We start from the raw sequence: 26,678 nt of genomic DNA on the forward strand, positions 1-26,678 counted from the left end.
AAACAATAGCATAAAACAATTCAAAAACGTTATAATGAAACAAAAAAAATAGGGGAGGTGAAAGATTAGTGAAGATGAAAAAGAAAGAACAAAAAAGAGGAGAGATTAGAGAAGAAAATATACGATAACAACGAAATTAGAAGAGAGAACAATATCATAAATGTGAGAAGATGAAAAAGAAAGAATATAAGAGAGTAGAGATTAGAGAAGAAAATACGAGATGTATATGACAAAGAAGGCGCGATACTATTGGGAGAGATTTGAGAAGGCTGAATCTGAAATCCTAAGTGCAAGGAAGAGAAAATCGTTCGTAATCGTAAGGCTAAGGCATAATATGTTTATGTTTGGGTTGAATGTGAGTTAAATGAAGTTTGGGTTGTAGCACAGTTTGAAAAATAGAAACCGTGAACCAAACCGAACCGCGCGATTTTGTTAAAATATGACCCAAACACATTCGGAAAAAAATATAATTTTTTACAGTTTTCGATTTGGTTCGGTTCAGTTTGTGGTTTTCTGTTGGGGAAATTTGGTTTTTAATGAGCTTAATCACTTAGTGCTTGATTTCATTTTGGAAAAGTAATGACATATTCCCTGACACATTCAAGAGGAGTTCACAGGCCTACTTCAATTTCTTCAAGCTTTCCTTATTCCTCAAGAGGAATTTGAAGACCACCTCTGCTGGACTCATATCTGATACCTCTTCAGGTATTCTTTCCTTCTCCGATTCTTCTAATCATTATGCTACTCTTGGTAACAATGTTGATCGGGAAAAACTGGTGTGGTCGAATGACATTCCCCCTCCAAGTCTATCTTGGTTTTGAGGCTTCTTCATGAAAATCTTCCAACAAACGAAAAATCTTATGGTTCATGGGTGCAACCTTCATTCTCTTTGTAATCTTTTCAAAAATAGTCAAGATTCATCTGAGAATCTATTTCTCACTTTCCCCTTGCTCTTCAAATTTGGAGCTGACTTGTCAACATTATCCAAGTGAATATCAACCTCAACTCTTACAAGTATGTCCTTAAGAAAATCAATAATAATTGGTTTACTCAATATAAGTTGATTGTTAAAGCCTAAATTATCAATTGCTTTAATATCATTTGGCTCTACAAAACCCAAATTAGATTCAACAATGATAAGCCTACTTGAAGTTTCATCACTGCCTGAGTTATGTCCCATGTCAACCTTTGTGGAAATCAAAGTTCCCTTGTTGCTGGTCAATCTATGTGTGACTTTAACATAATCAAAGCTTTTAAAATGAAAATTCATCTTCCCAAAGCCACTAATATTGTTGAAATTGTTTGGAATCTTCCCTTTTTGGGATATATTAAAGTTAACACTGATGAGGCCTCTTTGGGTAATCCTGGGTCGGCCTCGTGTGGAGGTTTATTTAGAAATAAGGATGACGGACACCTGAGAAGATTTGCCTTTTTTCTTGGTAGTGCTAATGCTTTTGTTGTTGAGCTTAATGGTATCATGTTCACCATAAAGTTAACGCGTAGTAGAGGATGGAACAAACTTTGGGTGGAACGTGACAATAAGATGATTGTGTTGGCTTTTGCTAACCCATTGATGTTTCCTTGGCGCCTCAGAAATGAATGGAAACATTGTATTTGCATCACTTCAAATAGACCGTCGTTCATTTCTCATATCTTTAAAAAGAGTAATCATTAAGCATACAAAATTGCGAACCTTGGTCTGTTGGGGTCTCACTTGGTGGGATAACATTCATTTAGTTGTTAGTAATGCCTTATTTAGAGAAAAATTAGGCCTTCCTAATTATCGCTTTTGTAATTAGAAGATTTAGTTTTGCCCCTATCGTGTTATGTTTCTTTTTTATCTATATTTTCTTTTTCTCATATATATATATATATATATATATATATATATATATATATATATATATATATATATATATATATATATATATATATATATATATATATATATATATAATTTTAAAATTAAATATATTTATATCATTTATTTACTCTAAAATATCATGTATATCTTAAATTATTTATAAAAAACAAGTATTTATTTATTTTTATAAAATTTAAAAAATAAAATTTTATGTCTCAGCACTTTTGCTTACATAAATATTGCATTTTATATCTTCTTCAATAGAATAGGTCATATCAAGTACATATATGTAAATTAATTTTAAAAGTATATATATTTATATCATTTATTTATTCTAAAATATAATGGACACTTGAGGTTATTTATAAAAAAATTAAGTATTTTTCCTATTTTAGATAAAATAAAATCCAATCCAATTTTATAACATTTTTGTTTACATGTAGATTGTATTTTAACCCTCCTTAACATCACATTTATTTAAATAAATAAATAATATAAATTTGGTAATTAATGTCGTGTTTTTAAAATCACAAGTCTAGAGCTTCTAATCAATAAAACTAGACTGAGAAGTAATCAATGTCCTGTTTTTATCATTTTTTTATATAAAATAAATAAAATTTAATTTTATGTGTCAACATTTTTTTTGGTTTTTCACTATGAGTGTCCGGTCTATTGAACCGATTAATTTGATTTAGAAGTCAGTTATAAGATTAAATAATTTCAATTTCTCTCAATCGCAATTGTGGAGAATCGAAGTGTAGTCTTCTCTATCAAATTCAGCGTCAATCACTATTGAACCAATTAATAATTGATTATATGTGTATTTTAAACATTTTTTTGCAATTAATTCAGTAATACCTAATACTACCTCCGTTTTTTATTATAAGTCGTTTTAGAAAAATATTTTGTACCACAATATAAGTCGTTTTATAATACCAATAAATCATTAATGTTATTTTTCCTATTATACCCTTAAATATTTATTATTCTCTTTCCTTTCAATTATGTCAATTTATCTTTTCAATATCATTAATGAAGGGCAATTTTGTAAAACACTTAATAATTTATCTTTTTCATACAACAATTATTACATTTCTTAATACGTGTGAAAAGTCAAAAACGACTTATAATAAAAAACGGAGGGAGTACTAATCTGCAAATTGAGATTTTTCTTAAAATAACCAATTTTTTTAAAAGAAATCCTCAAATAACCATATTTTCACAACATATATCAAACGAACAATTTTTAAAACAAAAAAATCCGTCCTCTAAAAAATGCGCCATTACCGGTGACAAATGCCCTCAATTTTTTGTTGTCTTAAATGCAATTGTTTGTAACACATGCTCATGTGTAATGCCAATAACACGAATGCATTCAAGCTTTAAGAATATACATCATTGCCTATAATTAATATATATATATATATATATATATATATATATATATATATATATATATATATATATATATATATATATATATATATATATATATATATATATATATATATATATATCGTTTATTTACTTTAAAATATCATGGACATCTTAGGTTATTTATAAAAAAACATTGATTTTTATAAAATTAAAAAATTATAATTTTATGAGACAATATTTTTTTAGAGAATTTCTTAATGCACACAATATATTATTAGGGCATCACGTAAAAATACAAAAATACTCCCAGATTTCGAAGATGCGTCTCCGGACGCACCCTGAGTTAATAAAATCCTGACTTAATGTAAAAAACTATGGAAATGCATCTTCATGTACATTAAGAAGATTCATCTTCGAACATTATTTGTTCAAAAACACACTAGAACCTCTTCTCCTTCCTCACTTCTAAGACAACTTTAAACCTTTCTCAAATTCTCTCAACTCACATTCTTTCAAAATCAATCAATCAAACTCAAAGCTTCTTCCATCAACATCAAGTACATCAAAGAGCCCATTCAACACTAAAGTAAACTCACAATTTGTAAGATTTTAATTTTTGTTAACTTTTTTTGAATTTTTGTATAAATTTGTAGAAATTGATGATTAGGTATTGAAATACATAGTTTATGCATAGTTGATACATTTTGAGAAATGTATTTGATAGTTAAAAGTAACGATCAATGCATTATTTTTGGAAGTTTGATAGTCTAGATTAGCGCCATTGGCGAAGATGAAAGTGGCAGAAAATTCTGGAGATGCATCTCCATAATTTTTCAACGTTTGGATTTCTAGGAACCAGAGATGCATCTCCGTGATTTATCTGTCTGTTCTTTTTTGATTTTCTTGCTTGTAGGATTGTTTGTAGTAATTGTGTGAGACTTGTCTGGTTTACTTACATGCATTATGGCTGTTAGAGACGACAAACTGAGGCACAAGAGGATTGCACAACATGCATCTGTCAGAAGGAAACAAATCAGGTTTCAGAGGCTCTTGTTCCCTCAAACCCGGTTCATGCAGAGGCGTCGACTTTTGGGCCTCATATATCTCCACCTTCTTCTCGTAGGAGACGAGTGTCACCTAGTGATGCATCATTGCCTTCATCTTCCCGTAGGCGATAAGTTTCACCTATTTAGGCGCCAGAGGTGCCCGAGTCATCGGAGGTACCTGGGACACCTATGCCACCACAAACATCGGAGGGAGCTCAGGCTGATCAGCCAGTGCCACATTAGAATGATGAGGCTGACGAGCCAATGCCACTTCATATATTTGGAAGAAGCTCGTTAGAGTTGTCACTGTTGTCTCTTTACCCAGACCATACTTCCAGACATTTCTTGGTCGGAGAGGTAAAATTAGTTGGATTCATTCGTTTTAAATTATGTTTATTATTATATTACAAGTTTCTGAAAATGATTTATTTTTTTACAAGACCATGATCTACTTAAATTCATTAACTATGATCGGAAGATTACTGGCTTGCATTAGCCTAATGACGAGTGGTTTCAAGCTGCTTTGTCTCTATCTAGGATGAAAGACTTATGCAAGACCAATTTTGTTACGTTGAACCACGAGATGCTTAAAGCATTTGTAGAGACATGGTATACTGAGACCTTATTATTTCATCTACCACTTGTGAGATGTCTATCACATTGGATGATGTTTCGTGTATGTTGCATCTTCCAATTAGGGGGAAAATTCTAGATCATGGGAGGATTAGCAAAGATAAGGCACTTTAGTTGATGGTAGACTATTTAGGAGTTGACCTAGAGGCTTTCTTGAGGGGGTTGGAAAAAACATATGGGCTCATGCTAGGTTTGAATTCCTGAAAAGATATATACAGATGAAATCCTTATAGTAGAGCAGGAAAGAGGTGATGACGAGCAGGTGGGGTTACATATAGCATAAGCTATGAGAGCATACCTGTTATATTTGGTTGACACTACCATTTTTGTGGACAAGAGTGACACTTATGTGGATGTCGTCTACCTACGATACTTTGAGGGCTTTAAATGGATCCACGAGTGCAATTGGGTGCTGCTTGTTTGGTCTATTTGTAATCTAAGTTATCTGAGGGTTGTAGGTGGAAGACGAAGCAAGTGACAAGCAACATCACACTTTTGACGGTAAATTTTATTGGTCTTTTAGTGTTGGTGTGTCATTTTTATTACATTTTTGCAACACCCTTACTAATGATTCGTGTGTTCAAACACTTTTCAGGCTTGGATCCTCCAATATTTCCCACACATCTCCGTCTGGTCGTGTGTACCGACCTATACTGAGGATATGTCACATGCTTGTGCATTTGCCCCGCTCAGAGGGAACCAGGCGATAAAGCCATTTTGAGTGTATCTTAACTGCTTGGTAGCAGAGGCTATGCACTTTAACAGCTATATTGATCATCGTGAGATGCAAACATTTGACGACATAATGTTATACTCGGGATGGTTGGCTTGTAGTTCATGTATGACATTTCCTCATCTTCTAGAGCACATCATGCGGCAGTTCAACTACACCCAGACTGTTCCCAAATACCATGTTGTCTCTACTCCTCCTTCTATGACACGTAAATATATGAATGCCATGTTTGATGATTATTTTAGTCATCTGGTACCAGATAAGGCAATGAGTACCATAACTGAGAGTGATTGGAGATATGTAGAAGAGTACATCAAATGGTTCTTTAGGGTGTCACATCCATATATAATGCAGACTGCCCTAGGAGATCCACCGAGGTTAGCTCATTAAGACATACTAGAGGAGGAGCATGATAGGTTATGTCATGCTCATGATGTGTTTCCTAGATGTTGTTGTATTATGGAGATTATGCAGACATGCATTAACATAAATATCTTTCTTGATGGTTCTGAGGTGAGGGAGGTCCTAGATGCCATTATGACGGAGGCATGAGAGACATTGATGTACTGGAGACAACGTTGGAGCACGGGGGAAGAGGAGGCCAAGGAGCTTTGGTCCGACATATGCAGTAGTTTATAGTATTTGTAGTTTGAATTTATGTCTGGTTGTTTTTTATTTTTACATATTTTGCCTTTATTGTATATTTTGACTTTATTATGTATCCCATGATGATTTATTTTGACTCTGGATTTATGTATGTCATTTTTTTGCATATCGATTGTATGATTTAATATTTATTACTCGTAACTTTTATCTGAGTAACAATAAAACCAACTAAAACTTGCACTATTTTGATTGGTTGCAGAGATACATCTCCGTAAATCCTAAAGAGAGATACATTTCCGGATAAATAAATATTTAAAATGGATCTTCTAGAGATGAATGTATTGATATTTTAAAATATTTCGAAGATGAATCTTTGAAGTAACATGTTGACTTAAGACATAATGCTCCAAAAATACATCTCTAAAATTTAAAGAACATCTTAAACTTTTTATAGAATATTTTTCTATCCCGAATACAATTTTTTTTTCATATAAGAGAGGGCTTAAGAGCCCAAAAAGAAGAACTAAACACAAAAAAACATGGGGGATAGCCCCCAATTGAATCAGAGCTAACAATCGAAAAAATTTCCTCTCATACATCATTGAACCGAAAGTGATTAAGATACAAAATTAAAAAAAGTACAATTTTATGAGTCAACATTTTTGCTTACGTACAAATTGCATTTTATATTTTCTTTGCAATAAATAAACTCATATCAGATACATATTTATGTAAATTAATTTTAAAAGGATATATATTTAATAATTTATTTATTCTAAAATATAATCGACACTTATTTCTAAAAAAAAAAGTATTTATCATTTTTCTATAAAATTAAAAAAAAAATCAATTTTATAACATTTTTGTTTACATGTCGATTGCATTTTAAACCTCATTCACATCAAATACATGCTATTTTTAAAAACAAAAAATTAGTTAGAAATAATAAAAATATGATAATTACGAGTATATCCTCTAGATTGGGACGTAATCAATGTCGTGTTTCTAAAGCTTGTAATGAATAAAAGTAGGATTTGAGTTTGATCCCATAACTTCCATCACTCTTACACTGAACCAGTCAATCAATATGAACGCTCTCGTTGCAACCAATCGTAACTTCATTCGCGCATCTCGAATTCTCGGTTTGGATTCCAAACTCGAAAAGAGTCTTCTTATTCCTTACAGAGAAATCAAGGTCGAATGCACCATTCCTAAAGATGATGGAAGTTTGGTTTCCTACATTGGTTTCAGGATCCAACATGACAATGCTCGTGGTCCTATGAAGGGTGGAATTCGTTATCATCCTGAGGTTCTTATTCTTTCTTAGATTTCATTCTTTACTATTCATCACTTTTCTTATAATTTACTATGATCGTTGTTTATTTATCATTCAAATTCTAAACCTAGAAATAAATTATTATTGCATTTACGATCTTTGATGTATGGTGATCACGATTGTAATGATCTCTTACTTTCATTATTGTTATTGTGTTGGTGCGATATAAGTATTAGTAGTTAATATGAAATTAAATTATAGATAAAAATCATAATTGTAATCTCACTTTTAAGGAGTTTGATTCCTTTTGTCAAAGATTTGGGATTCAGTTTTATATATCAAAATAATACATGCTGTTTTTAGGGCAGTTGCATAAAAGCTTTCGCGATTTCAGTCTGTATATATGCTGCGACACTGATTGCGGTCGTCGCGCAAAAGCCGTGAATAACACTGATTGCAGTTGTAGTCGTCGCGCAAAAACCGTGAATACCACTGATTGCGGTCGTTGCGCAAAAACGGCGAATAACACTGATTGCGGTCGTCGCGCAAAAACGGAGAAGAACACTGATTGCGGTCGTCACGCAAAATGGAAAATAACATTGATTGCGGTTGTCGCGCAAAATGGCAAATAATGGTATCAGTGATACCTTCCGATATTGTTTTGTTGCTAGGGTTATCGCGGGGTAACGGTTTTTTGAAACCTTGACACTTATTAATGAATTAAATATATACAAGTATTTTTTTTTTGAAATTGGTATATTCAATTTCTGCAACACTTTAAAGTTATTTTTTTCCATTTAAAATTTCTCTCTTTAAAATTATTCCTATTCCTATTCCATTATTCTTTGACCAAAATTTCTGGGCAGAAATGAGTGCAAGGCATGAGAATGTTTTTTTTTTCTAGTTGAAACAGAAATTAGTTTTTCTATATTAATTTAATGAGTCATAAACTTGTAAAAGCTTGTGTAATTTTAACTGAATCATACATATGAAGATAAATAGTGAACTATTTTACACTGCTTTTGAGTATGAATCATGCAAATGAAGGTAAATAAATGAACTATTTGCATTGCTTTTGAGTATTAATGGATTGCATTTTCTTGTGCCAGGTTGACCCGGATGAAGTGAATGCTCTAGCTCAGTTAATGACATGGAAGACAGCTGTTGCAGACATACCCTATGGTGGAGCAAAGGGAGGAATCGGCTGTAACCCGAAGGATCTGAGCATCAGTGAGTTGGAACGTCTCACTCGTGTTTTCACTCAAAAAATTCATGATCTCATTGGCACTCATAGAGATGTTCCTGCTCCTGATATGGGAACTAATGCTCAGACAATGGCTTGGATGCTTGATGAGTATTCTAAGTTTCATGGTCATTCACCGGCAGTGGTGACTGGCAAGCCTATTGTAAGTGTATAATAATGTTGCACAATCACTACCACAACTCTAGCTTTAGGTCCTATTTGAGTACTCATAGTTTTCTTGTGTAGACAATGATAATTTGTCTATCCAAGATTCAAGAAATCAGTTTGAAATATTTGGCTTGTAGGATCTTGGAGGTTCGTTGGGAAGAGAGGCTGCCACTGGACTAGGAGTCGTTTTTGCAACGGAGGCTTTATTTTCTGAATATGGGAAATCAATTTCTGATATGAAATTTGCCATCCAGGTATTTCACAATGCAATATTGATGTGTTCGAATTCCGCTATACAATATTGTTACAATGCTGCTAAAGCCGATGTTTAGCAACACTACATCTATATGATTGATGATTAATATGTTACATTGTGTAGGGATTTGGAAATGTGGGCACTTGGGCTGCAAAGTCAATTTTTGAGAGAGGTGGTAAGGTGGTAGCAGTGAGTGACATCGGTGGTGCTATTAGTAATCCAAACGGGATTGATATTGCGGCTCTTCTGAAACACAAGGCAGACAATGCAAGTTTGATAGATTTCTCAGGAGCAGACACCATGGATCCAAAGGACTTGCTCACCCATGACTGTGATGTTCTCATCCCATGTGCTTTGGGAGGTGTTCTGAACAAGTATGTTTCATCTTAGTTCATAGATAATCATTGTTAAAGTAAATTGTTGGTGTAACTTCAACTTTGTCTATGGTTCTTGAAGGGAAAATGCTGATGATGTGAAAGCAAAGTTTATCATAGAAGCTGCAAATCATCCAACTGACCCCGACGCTGATGAGGTTAAAGTTCTTGCGCAACCAATGTAGAGTTACTTAATGTTACTGAATGTTATAAAACTAAAATGATTTGTTTGTTGCAGATTCTGTCTAAGAAAGGAGTTATTATATTACCCGATATTTATGCGAATGCTGGTGGAGTGACCGTAAGCTATTTTGAATGGGTCCAGGTAATGATTAACTTGATAAGTGGAAATTTCAGAAGCTAATTAACAGTTCTTGAAAACATGTTTAAGAGAAATAGATTTTAAATTCTCCTATGGGACTTCTGCAGAACATTCAAGGATTTATGTGGGATGAAGATAAAGTTAACCTCGAGCTAAAAAGGTATATGACTAGAGCTTTCAAGAACATAAAAGGAATGTGTAAAACTCACAACTGCGACTTGCGAATGGGAGCTTTTACTCTTGGACTCAACCGTGTCGCCCGCGCTACACTTTTGAGAGGTTGGGAAGCTTAGAGAGAAACATGAACATCAATCACTACTAGCTATAATATAAGCTGTAGTTGGAGTTTCTTAGTTTTTGCATGGTTATTTGTGTCTTCTATTCTTTTAATTCATTTGTTATCTTAGTTTAGTTTTAGTTCAATGTTAAGTATAGACAAAGTTTCTTTATGTTAGTATCAGATTGTCATTTTGAACACTTTTTGAAATCACTTTTGTTTTTGTTTCTACTTAGTATTTTGCATGTTGAGTTTGCTAAAGTAGCTTGAAATATTATTCAGAATCTTTCACTATTTGTCTCTTTCCTCTGTTTTTCCTTCTTTCCGAGTGAGGTGTTATAGCATTGTCATGACATAGTATGATTTTAGTGAAGTGCATTTTCCAAAAAAAATAAGTTCTCGGTGAGGAGGAAAACGAAGTAAGGAGGAAAAAACCTTCTTTTTATAAGCCAACCTGATTAGAGAAAATAATATTAACATGCCATATCCAACAGTTGAGAAGTCAAGACTCAAAAGATCGTCATTGGAATGTTCTATGTGACAACAATGCAGGGAATTTCATTTCCCACGAAATGATTATTATGCCTCAACTTCTGTAGTCGAAACTTTTAAATGCACTCACTCTAGACTACTAGTCGTAGTCCCGTGGGAAAATTCAATAGAAATATATTGAGGTTGCGACTCCTCTTAGCAACAAGGAAACACATGTAGCGAATGAGCCAACAACCTGACATTCGCACCACCAAGGAGACATGGACACTAGCCACACAAACTCATAAGGAAACAAGAGAAATATTTCAAAGGCTATAAATATCAAGCCAAGTATCAAAAATTTCGTTTTTCTTAAAGAAAATGTTCTCGCCCGGCTCAATCAATCGAAACACCAACCAATCTAATGTTTGTCACTTAGAGATTTCGAGAGAGTCACAAAAGGACCAATGTGTGAATGCCACATCATTTAGAAGGATCTCATTGCCCATTAAAAACGATGAAATTCTGGTATCAGATATAAGATGTCGAAGGTAATGTTACGACACTAATATCTGTTAACACACAATGGATAAAAAATACAGAATGGTAAAGCAAATAACACAAGCAATTGTTAATCAAGTTCGGTGCAACTCACCTACGTCTGGGGGCTACCAAGCCAGGAAGGAAATTCACTAAAATAGAATTAGTTCAAAGACTCTCCGTACATTTCAACAAGTTACAGTCTTTCTCACCTAATCTCTACCCATGCAATTTCTACCTAAGCACTCTTAGATATGAGAACCCACTCACTTCCCTTACAATCACACACCAGTGATTTTAAACAACAATCCCTTGTGAAAAGAAAATACTTTTCAATTACACATTCTTGATTTTACTTCACAGTTTCAATCAAGAAGACACACTCTTGATCTTGTTTCAAAGCTTTGATCAAGAAGACACACACTTGATCTTGCTTCACAGCTTTGATCAAGTAGACACACACTCTTGCTTAACAGCTTTAGAGTGACAAATTACAACCACAAATCAGTCCAATTCAATCATCAATGGATGACTTGAATGACCTACAAGTCTTACGACTAAACAGACACAAACTCTAGCTCTCTCTCTATATTTCGCTCAGTCTTGGTTGTGTGTTCAAACAGGTTTTCTAAGTCCCTTTTTATAGAAGCCTTCTGCTGGGCTTGGACATCTTGAAAACCCTAAATCTATTTTCCAATCAAATCTTTTTATAACAGCTGTATAGATCTCCATAGAAAATAAGTAAATCTGGTTGTAATCCATGATTGAATGCGCCAGCTAGCCATATCTTCAATCATCCAAAGATTGCCATTAATTGTGCAATCACAAAACACCAGACATTCATACTGAATATTCTGTGTACAGGATGTCACGACATCGGGTCTGACACCCTGGAAAAATCCTGCATAATCCAATAATTCCTTTTATAACTTCCAGCAGGTACAACCATATCAGATGCCATGACATTATGCATGTCATCTGAAACAATCCTGCATGAACATGTCTTTCATTTAAGCTCCAGCAGGTACAACCAATATCAGAAGCCATGTCATTGTATGTGGCATTCTGAAACAATCCTGCTTGCACATGATCTTGAACTCCAGCAGGTACATAGGATATCTTATGTTAAGACATCACACATAACATCTTGTGAACACTCTTTGTTTTACCAAAATTGCTGCCAACACTTAGAATCAACAAACGACATTAAGTTTACTATTCAGGTAAAGTAATTAACACATATCACACCATGCGCTACCTACTTAAATTGTAGTATACATATGATATTTTGGATCAAACTCTAGTCTCGACAAGGAAAATTCCATGTCTTGATAGGAGTTGTGTATGTTGTAGTCGAAGTCTGATCAAGCATGTAAGAGTCAAATGTGTGTGTGTTGTAGTCGAAGCTTCTTCTAACATGTTGTCGAAATATGTTAGTCTGTTGTTTAAGTTAACATGTTGAATTGAGTCATTATGTTGGACCAATTGTTTTCTATGTTAGTTGAAAATTAAGATTTAGTTTTCTTATAAATAACATACTAGTCATCACTTCTCCATCAATCCCTGATAGTCCTAATCAGATGGAGAAAGTTGTGTAATTGAGATTCAATTGTAAACATTGTTATTAATGTGTAATTGAATCAAGAATCTAGTTTTTTATACCACTTTAAATAGTCTTTCTTCTTTCTTCTCTTTTTATTTTGCTTTGTGATTTTCTTGTTAATCAAGAAACCGATCATACTCTGTTTTCTGGGCATCGATTTCACAACAAATTGGTGCAGTGAGCGTGGAGGAGAAGATGCAGTCAACAAAGTATGAGATTGAGAAATTCACCGGTGTGAATGATTTCGATTTGTGGCGCTTGAAGATGCAAGCCTACTGGTTCAGTGAGCGTGGAGGAGAAGATGCAGTCAACAAAGTATGAGATTGAGAAATTCACCGGTGTGAATGATTTCGGTTTGTGGCACTTGAAGATGCAAGCCTACTGGTTCAGCAGAGTTTGCTAGAAGCGTTGAAAGGACCAGAGAAGATGAATGGTTCCCTAACACAGAAGGAGAAGACGACGATGATCGAGAAAGTCCACAACACCATCATATTGAGCCTTGGTGATAAGGTTCTCCAGCATGTCTCGAAGGAGAAGACGGCAACAGGTGTGTGGAGCAAACTCGATGGTTTGTATATGACCAAATCTTTGGTCAATCGTCTGTACTTGAAGTAAGCTTTGTATTCATTCAAGATGAGTGAAGACAAAGTCTTGGCTGAGCAATTGGATATGTTCAACAAGTTGATTCTTAATCTTGAGAATATCGAGGTCAAGATTGATGATGAAGATCAAGCATTGTTGTTGTTGTTGTGTGCTTTACTTAAGTCTCATGCTCACTTCAAGGGAACTATCTTGTATAGAAGAGAGTTCCTGACCTTTGAAGAAGTTCAATCATCCTTTTACTCTAAGGATTTGAACGAACGAAAGAAGCATAAGCCACCGTCTGTTGGTGAAGGATTGTGCGTCAAAGGAAAGTCCTCAAAGAAAGATGGCAAGTATGAGAGGAAAAAGGGTAAGGTTCTACAAAATTCTCATGGTGGTAATACTCTTGCAATTAGGTGTTATCATTTTAAGAAGGAGGGACATACAAGAAAGATGTTCCCCGAACGTCTGAATAATCATGGTGGAAAAGATAATGATAATGCAAGATGATTATGAATCATCTGATGTTCTGGTGGTTTCAAGCAATGACTCTAGCAAGGAGTAGATTATGGATTCGGGTTGCACTTGGCACATGACTCCAAACAAATATGTGTTTGAGGAACTATGTGATTAAGATGATGAACCAGTGTTACTTGGAAATAATAAAGCCTGTAAAGTCACATGTATATGATCTGTAAGATTCAAGCTCCATGATAGGTCAATAAGGCTATTGACTGATGTCAGGTATGTACCTGAACTTAAGAGAAACTTGATTTATCTTGGTGAGTTAGAAAAGAAAGGATATGTTTTCAAAGAATAGAAAAGTATCCTAAGGTTAATGAAGGGGTCGAAAGAAGTCTTGAGAGGCGTAAAGAAACAAGACTTGTATACCCTTGAGGCTGAGGATGTAAGTGGTTCAGTAGATGTGGCGTCCACAAAATCTGTGTCAAAGACTGAGCTCTGGCATAAACGACTTGGCCATGTCAGTGAAAGAGGCTTGGTCGAATTGTCGAAACGTAATATACTATGTGGTGACAAGGTCGAAAAATTGGAGTTTTGTAAACCTTATGTATTTGGTAAATCATGTAGAGTGAAGTTTAACAAAGGTAAACAAAGAACACATGAATCCCTTGATTATATTCATGTTGATCTTTGGGGGTCTACAAGAAATCATTCACACTCAGGCACAAGATATGTTTTATCCATAGTTGATGAATAGTCACGAAAGTTACGGGTATTCATTTAGAAAGCCAATGATGAAACTTTTGAAAATTTCAAAAGTTGAAAGACTCTAGTCGCGAAATCATAGTAAGTTATGGGTATTCATGTTGATCTTCGTTGTAATTAACACTAGATACAATAAGTTATTATCTTTACTAGTTGTTCAAAATCACAAACGCATAACCCCCTTACTCGCCAGATCCTCCATCACGACCTCCCCTTGCTCTCCAGGTGCTAGTGGTTGGTTCATTAAAGACTGAGTGCTAGTGGTGGTTCAATTATAGGCTGATGATCCCGATTTCTTAAATCTCTCAAAATGAGGATTGCATTGATTTGAATTGCATCTTCGTGGACCGATTTGAATTGAAATTGAAACCCTAGATCTTATTGAAATTTGAGTACGATTGAGGCGGTGTATAAATTATAGATTGACGAAAGATGTAATGAAATGTTTCATATGATTTGTAAAGTTCTAAACCCACCATGGAAGAATAATGAGAGAGAAGAATAATATATCAACGGTGGAAACTCAAAATATTCCTACTTTTTTTTTCTCTCTCTCTCTCTTCAAAAGTTACGTGTCATAGTTTTATCGGGAAGACACATTTCTGGGTTGACTGTTTTATTCCATGTCAACACGGTTAGTGTCAGCTCACCAACGTTAGTACCACATAATCATTTTTAGAATGAAATCTTTTAAAAAGGATAACGGTGTAGACGTTAGGTAACTTAAATGATTGATTTCAACAAAAATAATTTAAAGCACTAATCTATTACAATAAAATAATTTAAAATACTTTTGGTGTAATTTTACCATTTATTTTTTTATATTCTATTCAATTCTAACAAATTTTCTTGATTTTTTATATTTATTTTTTAATCTTATTTTAATTTATGATAGAATTTAATTAAAATACACTGACAGTGTAAAATGATTTTATATCGTCAGGTAATCATAGATGTTGGATATTGAAACAAATTTGACTTTTATTTTAAAAATCTATAAAATAATACAAACGGATGATGCTGATGAATCGACAGTATAAAACTTTTTATACTAATAGTGCATTGTGATAAAGTAAATTATAAATCACAATTAAGTGTATATACCTTTTATCTTAAAAGCTAATGAAATGCAACCTTCTAATGACGGACACATATATCCACAATCTCTCTTGGTTTATGTTAATTTTATTCCACTACTACTAAATGTAAGCATTAGTAAGCTGTTGAATAGAAGTGCAATTGCTTGTTTGAAAAATGAAAAAGAAAGAAACAATGGACACGTAGAATATATAGGTTTCATTTGCATCATGCACAATAATTTGATTTGCATTATGCATAGATTATAGATTACACATCTTCTGAACTTTTGGCATGATTATAATTCCATCTGTCATTACTTATTTCATTGTTTCCAAACACGTGGTAGGACATTGGAATTGGAATTGGAATTATAGATCATCACACTTGCACACATGAATACGATGGTACCTTAGAGAGCAAAAATCATTGTCTTCTTCCCCACTAATAACCAATTAACTTATGTTTGGCCCCCATTGGTGGAAAGTGGTCATTGCCAGGGTATGGTATGGTATGATAGTGTCTATTTTTTTCCATTAAAATCTGTCAAGTGTCGGCACAAATTTGTTAAGTGTTACACAAGTTTCATTCCTCGTCCTTTCCCTTTTAGTGTCTATTTTTCTTTCTTTCTATAGACACATCTTTTAAAATATGATATTGGAAGGTAGTGGTGTTCACAATACAATCTAGTGATCCAAAACAATAAGGTTTATATTTTATCTAGAGATATCAACTTCCATTTGCTAGTGGAGATTTTCATAAGAATTGTTTCATTTGAGACTTAAAAAGATTTTTTTTTTCTTTTCGGAATAAAAATGTGGAACAAAGTTCTTCGAGAACATTTCGAATAAGGAGATGACAAACATATTATTCATTTTGCGGAGTATCAGTCCCTTTTAAAATACCATAATATTCTTAATTAATATATAAATTTAAATTTATATGTGGGTTTATTTCTTATTTCATATAATTTATTTTATAAAAAAAAATAAAACCGATATGTAAGGTTAATAAAAGAGAGAAATCTAAATGGTTATTTATTTTTATTTTAAATTTAAAAATTTGGTAAACAAAACTCGTGTGTATGGATTAAATATTGCGAGAACAATAGCTTTTTTATAGAGAATTACTTTCTTAATTTCTTGTGGTTAGTTTTTGAATATTTTTAAGTTTAATATCTTTTTGATCATGTATGTTAATCCCGGTAGTTCATTTTGGTCCCTAATTTAAAAAGTACCGTATTGGTCCCTCAATTTTTTTAAATGTACCATGTTAATATTGTTCGTCTAATTAGCGACGAAAAATTCCAGAAATCAATCCCTATGCATTATGCTAAACTGAAGTACATGTCAAAACGGAGGTATAAAATAAAGGGTCAGTTTCATCTCCAAGCTGAAGAAGTTGCAAATGATAGTTGGCTTTTATACCGAGGTTTAGGTTTATAACAATTATTTTATTTTATTAATTATTTGTTAATATATTTATTTAGAAACTGATTTATTTTGTGTGAGGCCTAGTCCATTACTCACTTAGTCTCATGGGGGACCACTTCTCCCATCTTAAGTGGTGAAGAAGTATCCTATGCTCAAATTTTAAAATGCCCTTATGAATTCGGAAGTAAAATTTCGGATACACCAATTTACACAAAACACATGCGTAAATAAGCCACCCTTCTCTTTCTGTCAAACATTAGTCCCGAGATGCATTTTTTGTATTCATCTTATATGCACATCAATCATATCTAACTGAGATACCCTTATTTTGATATAAGTTTGTCTGAAGATGCATCTCAGTATCAAAATATGAATACACATTTATGTATTCATCCTACAGGTAGTAAATTTTGCCTTTTTTTTAGAAATACACCGGTGTAACAGACCATGTATTATAACTATACTATCATAATAACCTTTTAATAAATTAAATCATACACATATCTAAAAAGATGAAAAATTCATATATAAAATAATCAACCCTGAATCCATAATGTCAAAATAACAAAGCAACAAACAATAATGCTATGCATAATCCCTCATACAAATATTATACTATAGAGTATATCAGACCTCGCGTTCCTTCGCCACCTCATGTACTATACTTTCTTTCGTGCCTTAGTAAGAATGACATCTATAATGGCCCTCCCAGAAGTACCTTTCGGAAAGTCTCCTCTATCTATATATGCTCGCGCAAAATCCATAATACAACGACATGCAAACAACACCTCAACGACATAATCTGAACTAACATGTTCCTCCTTTAATATCTCCTGATAATCTAGCCTATGTGGCTCTCCCTCGCCATCATGTGTCATGTAAGGATGTGAAAATCTGAAATACCACTAGACGTAGTCGTATACATAACTCCATTTGCTAGGAGCTATGACATCTCGTTCCTCAGCTGGTACCAGATGATTAAGGAAATCATCATACATGGCATCTACATCTTTGTGGGACATAGGAGGAGAAAACACAAAGGGTTCTCTTGGAACAACCTGCATATATCCGAACTAGTGCATGGCTCTCTCAAGCAGATGTAGATACATCAAACGTGACCCATAAACTAGCCATCCAGAGTAGAAGGCTACGTCATCCAAGGAAGGCGTCTGATGGTGAAGGTCATACGGCCAGAAGCGTATATCATCGTGTAATGTATAATCAAGATACACTCTAAAGGGCTTGATTGATTGATTCCCTCTAAGTAGGATGAATGCATAAGAATGTGGCATATCTTCAGTGTAGTCATCAACATATGGTCAACTGGATATGCCTGAGAAGTGTTGGAGGATCCATACCTGAAAATGATACATATGAATTCTTAGTAATGTCGTAACATAAGTGTTATAAAAATGGTATTGTAGTTGTCAAAAAGTAGAGGTGTGTATTTTCCCTCTGCAAGGGCAGGGGGACTTAAAAGACTTTGTAGGTGTATTATAATTTGGGTAGTGATGGCTTTCTCATGGTAGAGAGAAAACCTGTATGGTGGTTTTTGAGGTTGTTTATGGGATCAACTCACGTGAGGTGAGAGGTCGTGCTGGTGATACACTGATGGGTTGCAGGCGGGCTGTTAGGTTGATAGTGTGTCAAGGCTACTAGGAGCGTGGTTCTCTCTGAGTAGTAGCAAATGTGTATGACTTGAGATACTTTCTAACCCCTTAAGGGGTATGATATTTATATAATTCCTCGTCGCCTATGATTTTTACCTCCTAGACGTGGTCTTAACCACTCCCCTCTTATTAGGGGACGTGATTGGCCTCCTATCTTCTCGAAGTCAGCGGAGACTTTCCCTCGCTTGACTCCCACATTGATGGGACCATTTTGCCGACTTCCTTGGATTCCATTTGGACGACCCCATTATTTAGGCGAGGGTTACCTAGTATAGGGCTTTACAAAATATAACATTGCATAACCCCTCAAGCACAAAGACTTTTCTTCTAAAAGGTGAAGTGTTTAAAACCACTTTCCTTTTCGGAATACACCCCTCGCCCAATCCTTGATTCCCCTAACGATTTTTCTTGGTGGAGCTCCCTGCATATTCGAGACCCTCAAGTGAAGGGCGAGTAAGATGATAGGCAAGTCCCTCATCTGAAGGGCGTACGAGTTGGTGGGGAAAAATGTCTGTTATGAGGTGACGTGTCGAGATACCTAAATGTCAATCATTTTATCCATATTAAGTGTTTGAGTGGAAGAGTCATTGGTAGCATTTAATGCACATCATGATGATATTTCTCAAGAAGATAAATCAGTTTCCTATATTCACATATGGCATCCGGGTGTGGATACTTTCCCGCTTCTAGCGTTAACCTATTGGATGAACGTATGAGCCCACTTCTTTGGGTTTTCTATATATTTTCAGAAGCATTGCTTCACCTCTTCTTCCTTTTTCAAAACTTTCTACTTCAGACTTCGTCATCTTGGACCTTTACTTTCGTAGACCATGGTGAGGAAAACATCGTTCATTCATGTGCGAGACATAACCTCTTTGTATTCTACTATCGATATGATCGACAAGTTTCACCATGGCCATAGTTTTCACAGCACGGGACGAGAGAGGGATGTGCTTATAGAGCATTTCTTTAAGGATGAGAGGGAAAACATGGACACTTCTGGTGATCCACTCGCTCTTTTTTTTTACCTTCACCTCCATATTATCTATAATATGTCGGTTCTGGTTTCTTTTTCTTATTTTGAAATGGAGTTGTTGACCACCATCAATGTGGCTCCTTCCAAGGTTAGTCCAAATGATTGGAGTATACTTAAGACCTTACAAATAATATGTTTCAACTTAGGGGTGTCTCCTTTTGTCAGGGTGCTTTTATACTTCTACAAAACGGGGTTCTTCCCAGCACTAGGAAATCCAGCATACAAAATTGCCTCTATGGGCGGCAAGGATCCTACCTTGGGGGATCCAACATGTATAATTGCCTCTATGGGCGGTAAGGATCCCAAATCAGGGGATCCAACATGTATAATTGCCTCTATGGGCGACAAAGATCCCACCTTTGGGGATCAAGCATTTAGAATTTCCTCTATGGGCAACAATGGCCCCACCTTAGGGGATCCAGCATGTATAATTGCTTATATGGGCGGCAAAGATCCCACCTTGGGGATCCAGCATACATAATTGCCTCTACGGGTGTAAATGATCCCACCTTTGGGGATCTAGCATGTATAATTGCCTTTATGGGTGACAAGGATCCAACCTTGGGGGTTCTAACACGTATAATTCCCTTTATGGGTGGCAAGGATCCCACCTTAGGGAATCCAGCAGGCTTAATTGCCTTTAAGGGAGACCCTCTTGTGAACCTGGATTTTCAACATAGATATGACATAATGAATAGATATAGATAAAAAAGGATGAGATACCTCATTAAAAAGCCTTTCTCTTCAGAAAGCGCATATGGAAAAGAGTGCACCCCAATTAACAACTTGTTCTTATAATTAGCAAAGTATTAATACTCGCCTATGAAAAATGTCAACTAGGTAAGCAAACAATAAAAAACAGGACAACTACATAAATGAATAACAAAAACAATAATTACCATGTAAATGCTTCCAAAGAAGAATAGAGGGCTCCTTGATTCGCTCGCGTCATCGGGCGGCGTTATCCTATGGTTGGCCTTCTTTTACTCTCGCGATCGAAAATTGTGCCTTCTTTAACTTGAGGCTTTCTACATAACATTTCCTGGAGATCTCCTGGTCTCCTTGGACAATTCCCACTCGCCCATTGTGGAGCGGGTATTTCATGCACAAACTCAAGGTAGATAAAGCAGCTCCTAAATGGTTAAAGCTTAGTCGAACCGATAATCATATTATATGAAGAGGGGTGTAAATAACTAAATGCTTAACCTTTATTTCGTTGGCATGGTCCCGCTCTCTGAGTGTGATCCTCAAGGTGAAATATCCCTTCACTTGCACTTGTTCCCCTAAAAATCCGACCAACGATCCTTTGAAGGGCTTCAAGTTTTCGGGATCGAGACGTAGTCTCTCGAAGGCGTCCTAATATAATATGTCCGTAAAGCTACCCTGGTCTACCACAACCCGTTTAATTTCCCATTCCTTGCATTCTACTGCGATGACCATGGGATCATTGTTGTGGGGGTGGACACCAAACACATATTCTTCTGAGAAGATAATCACGACTTCGACGTTTTCATGATCTTGACCTCAGGGAGATTTTCTACACTCAGAATTTAATGACTGTACCTTCTCCGGGCATAGATGGTCTCAACACCTCCTGCGAATTCTCCGACTATGGTGTTGAGGGTATGACACACCTTTTTATCGCCTTTGTTCTTGTATGCTTCCTTGGCTTTGTTTAGCCTAGGGATTCTGGCACCTTCTCACCCATGCAGGTTATGTCTCTCTATTGGGTTGGAAGAATCACCCTTTATATATTTCTTGAGGTGTCTCTCCTATATCAACTTCTCTATTTCCTCCTTTAGTTGGTAGCAATCATCTTTATGATACCCTTTGACCCTATGGAGCTTACACCATCTTCCAAGCTCAAATACCATCACCTCGACCTTGGGGAAGGTGTCGGGATGTTGTGCAGGTGGAGTACCTCGTGTTTGATCTATTCTCGAGGGTATTCAAAGGAGTGAAACTACATGTTTCCTTCCCCACTCTTTTGAACACATACATGTACTTTAAGGTTGAGGTGTAACTATTCTTCCTAGAGCTCTCGGCGCCGAGGATTCGCTCCTTGACATCGGGAGCCTTCTTATCTGCATTGCTTTCATAACCTTTGATGTAACACTCCTCCCTAAAGACTACTTCAACATGTGTGAGTGTTGCCCTTTGGGAGAGGGATTCTTTAAAGTGTCCTGTCTTGAGTTCATTTTGGAATGCCCCCACGAACATTTCTTAGTTCGGAAGGACAACCTTGATGGTGGCTTCATTGAAGAGGGAAAGGTAGTCCCTCAATGATTCTGACAGACCATAGCGAATGTTAAATAGGTTGGTGGTGGACATTTTCCTATGGCGACTGGCGGTGAACTGCTAAACCAGCTTCCTTACCATCTCTTGGTAGTTATTAATGGAAGCACGAGGGAGTCCCATGTACCATCTTAGGGTGACATCTCTGAAAGTGTTTGATAATAGTCTGCATTTCAGAGAGTTTGTCGCTTCTATAATGGCCACTTCTCTGTTGATTAAGGTTACGTGCTCATAGGGATCTCTACATTAATCCAACTTGTCCAAGGAAGGGAGTTTGAAACCCTTACAAACAGACGCCCCATATATTTTGTGTGAGAGTGGTTAGAGGTCTAATATATCCACCTCCTCCTATGGGTTGACCTCCTGTTGGTGTTGTCTGATATTGTGGATGTCGTCCCCCAACGTCCGGTTATGGCGTTGTAGTTCGTCCACGGTAGCACGTATCTCTGGCATGGGATTAACATCACCGCTACCTCTGGTACCTTATGGCGTAGGGGATGAAGCTCTCCTAGAAACCATGATTAAAAGTGATTGGGTATAGGAGTGAAGGGAAATAACAAGAAGGGTGATGGTGATGAGAGAAGGTGTGGTTCAGGTTAGTTTTACCGGGGCGCCACTGTACTTGTTAAAAAGTATAGGGTTTGCATGTTCCCTCTGTAAGGGGAAATGGACTCATAGGCCTTTATAGGTGTATTATAATTTCGGTAGTGAGGGCTTGTTTATGACGGTGAGAAGCATTGTATGGTGGTTCTTGAGGTTGTTTAAGGGACCAACTCAAATGAGGTGAGAGGTCATGTTGGTGGCCGACACTTCTAGGTTGCAGGCAGACGACTAGGTTGATGTTGTGTTAGGGCTACTAGGAGAGTGGTGCTCTCTGAGTAGTAATAAGTATGTATGACTTGAGAATTTGTCTATCCCCTTGAGAGGTATGATATATATATATATATATATATATATATATATATATATATATATATATATATATATATATATATATATATATATATATGAGTCTCTGTCACCTAGGGTTTTTACCTCTTGGACATGGTCTTAACCACTCCCCTCTTATTAGGGGAAGTTATTGACCGTATATCTTCTCAGAGTTAGCAGAGACTTTCTCTCACTTGACTCTCACGTTGGTGGGACCTTTTTGGAGACTCCCTTAAATTCTGTTTGGGCAACCATATTGTTTAGGCGAGGGCACCCTAGTCTAAGGCTTTACCAAATATACCACTACATGTACATAAACAATAAAAGATGCAAATATATTACTGTCAACAACGTCCAGTTACGCTCTTCTAATTCTTATGTCTAAGTTTCACTATATTCATACCAGTGTAACTTCTATAATGAAAACACTGTAGATTTTTTTAATTAGAGTGACTTCGACATTGATAAAAAAAATTTACAATGATTTAGATTCTGATTTAAAAGCTACTAAAATACAAACTATTAGTAGAATACGCACTTTAAAATAATGTAAAACTTACTAAAAATCATGTAATAATTGAATATCATCATTAACATTTAAACACTTGATGTAATATTTTAATTTATTACACCAAAAATACAAATTTAGACATAGCTTTTCTAAAGAAATGTACCAAATTTTGGATCTAATAGTGTCTTGCATAGATAATACTTTATATGATCATTATTATAAGAGAAAAAAATTAAATCTTAATCTCTATTATAAGTAATATTCAATAACTTTTAAACTAATAAATGATTGTATTGTTTAATATACTCTTGATTTAATTCAAACTCATCAAATATCGCTAAGAATACTATAGTAGATTTTTCTTTGGTTGTAAATGAAATTTAAAATTTTAGTTACCCTTAACTAAATTTCTTAATAAGTGTAAAATTAGTTTTTGTTTCTTATAATTATAACCGAATGGAGTATATGGCTCGTCATTATAATATATATATATATATTTATTTATTTATTTTGTGTTAAAAAATTTCCAATTGTGTCATTCAAGGCAGACACATAATTTTAACGGTCTTCCTCTAATTTCATAGGTCGTGATCGGAAGCTTAGCCAAGTATATCTTAATCATTTTGAATGCATTTTGTTTTTCTTATTGAAAGTATTTATATTTACTTAACTTTAGTAGGGGTAAACATATTTTTCCCCCAAAAGACATTCAAATTGATTCTTCGAAAGTATTCACCTTGCCTAACAATGATTAAAGTTGCTTTTTATTTTTTGGAGAAGGAGTTCTTCTACCCCTTTTTATGAGTTACGAGATAATAGGAAATTTCTTGCATTTACATTTAATGCACACTTAAGAGAAATCATTTTTAAGTTCTTCTATTTGATTTGTTGAGGATTAATTTACATTATCTCATTGGTCCTATTTTTTACTCTAATACTCCATATTTTCTTTTACTCTTTGGTTATTGTTATTTCAACTATATCATTTTATCTTCAAGATTGGCCATAATGTCTCCTTTGAGGTCGCTCTCAGTTTGTTTTGGCCACATAGGTTGATATTCAAAAAATTAAGCTCTAAGTATTCGTTTGAGCATGCTTCATCAGCAAAATCAGACTTCTTTATTATAATTTGTATCGTCATTCAACTTCTAACCCATGTGTGATTTAAAAGTCACAATCACAAAATTTCCATCTTTATAAAAATATCTAAAGCTTTGTTTGGTTATTTCTATTTTTCACAAATCTACATTTTATCATATTCTCTTAATGTTAATAATTTGTACACTCATTACTACAAAGTTTGAATCACATGCTTCGACATTTTCAACATACAATTCCTCATCTCAACCTAAACTCTTAGTGTTTAGTGAAAATTTGAAGGTATCCCTCTTACTACATGTATTCATTATCTTCCAAGTAACAAAGTATAGTTATTCTTAGATGGAACTACTATGAATAGGCTTCACCTAGTCAAATATCATACTATAAAATTTAATGTAATTATTATTGCGTTATGCAACAGAGGTAGATTTTAGAATTATCGTTTCCACAAAGATCGGTGATTTCAAAGATAGTGTGGCAATGATTTATTATTCTAAGTAAGAGAAGGATTTTGTGTTTGTTTTATTGTCAAAAAATTAAATGACAAGAAAATAAATAACATAAATTAAAGTTGGAGATATCGGTGCTAACAATGAAAATGCTTATTGGAGATAGATTTCATCATTACATATCTATCATGCACATTTATATGTCAGTAATATGCTCATATCCTCAATGTATAATAGAAACACTTGTTACCCTCATTTGTATCTTCTTTTGGTGTCCACGTTGTGAGATCAGTGCATTGCCCAAGAGAATAAATACATTACCATTAACCAACACATAGCACTAAGTTCAAACAGTCGTAAAAGGTGAGACTCCACACCGATCATGCTATAACGAGTGTGGATATTGATCATATACCTACGTCTAGGTGTAGTACTTAATAAATGATTATCTTGGATCTATTAATGACAAGCACATTTTGATGTCATGTCACACCATGAAAATTGGTTTTAAGTTGCAAAGCTAAAGCAAGCATTAAGATTAAAGAGTCGTCAATATTACACCATGAGTAGATTTACATAGAACTTCGTGACCTATTTAGTAGATGAATATATTGACTACATCTAACCCCGGAAATAGTAATTTTAGCTATGTTACACATGGTTAGTGTAACAGTTGGTCTTTCTAGAGACGTAAACTTCAGAAATGGGATATGCCCTATCACCATAGCAACACTTCGGTTTTTAAACTTCCTTTCTTATCCTCATATTATAGACTAGAGTGAACCTACTCCATTTTTTTACTCCTCCGATCCATCGAAACTCCTTTTGTATTAAACTGAAAATTTCTATTTATAGGCAAAATTATGAGTGTCACAATGGGCGGACCTTCTTCTTGCCCAACGGGCCTACCTGGCTCTGACATCGTGGCCAACCATCCTTTCTTCTTCAGCAAGTAATGCTTGCATATCTTCCATGTATCCTTTGCCTCCTTTTCTCTCCCAACATACCACCTCTCGACCAACACGTTAACTCTTATTCTATCGTTAAGTACTTGCACCAGGTATTACCATCTACCCCTTTATTGCACCCAACACACATGTAGATGGTGCCTACACTAATAAAAAATATATATTTTGTAACACACTTTCACCTCTGCCATAATGTACACTGTGGTAAAATATATTCATTTAGGAGCTTTTCTTTCACTTTAATTTTTAAGCCACGTTTTACCACGACCAAAGTTTCAAAGTATGGTGAAAAGTGGCGCCTGATCATGGATTTGAATCCAAGGACCATCAATTTTGTTTTCTTTTATATTTATTTTAAGCCAACTTTTTACCACAGTTATAACTTTCAACCATAGTGAAAGTGGTGCATGGTCATGGTTTTGAATCCCAGCACCAACTATTTTGTTTTTTATTTATTTTTAAGTCATTTTCACCACAATTGGAATTCCAACTGTGGTGAAAAGTGGCACCTTAATATTTTTATGTTTTTAAATTAAAAATAAAGTGGTGTCTTCCTAGTTTTATTTTTCCAAGATATATAACGCTCCACATTCGTTCATTTTTTTCCTAG

At 34.9% G+C, this 26,678-nt stretch overlaps 2 protein-coding genes across 2 annotated transcripts in view; both read left to right on the plus strand.

The window, feature by feature from the left end:
- LOC127123829 (protein MAIN-LIKE 1) overlaps positions 1–821 on the plus strand; it is a 9,456-nt gene extending 8,635 nt beyond the window's left edge. The window contains exon 4 of the mRNA XM_051054004.1: positions 706–821. Coding sequence (XP_050909961.1) covers positions 706–821 — 116 coding nt within the window. The remainder of the gene's footprint in view (positions 1–705) is intronic.
- A 6,420-nt stretch (positions 822–7,241) lies between these two features.
- Positions 7,242–10,469, plus strand: LOC127120570 (glutamate dehydrogenase 2). Its single transcript, XM_051051041.1, has 7 exons — positions 7,242–7,568; positions 8,645–8,941; positions 9,084–9,200; positions 9,326–9,576; positions 9,659–9,734; positions 9,815–9,901; positions 10,006–10,469. The coding sequence occupies exons 1-7, from the start codon at positions 7,347–7,349 to the stop codon at positions 10,189–10,191; spliced, it is 1,236 nt and encodes a 411-aa protein (XP_050906998.1). The 5' UTR covers positions 7,242–7,346; the 3' UTR covers positions 10,192–10,469.
- The last annotated feature ends 16,209 nt before the right edge of the window (positions 10,470–26,678 follow it).

This window comes from Lathyrus oleraceus, chromosome 2, assembly GCF_024323335.1.
Source record: "Lathyrus oleraceus cultivar Zhongwan6 chromosome 2, CAAS_Psat_ZW6_1.0, whole genome shotgun sequence".
NCBI classification, from domain to species: domain Eukaryota; kingdom Viridiplantae; phylum Streptophyta; class Magnoliopsida; order Fabales; family Fabaceae; genus Lathyrus; species Lathyrus oleraceus.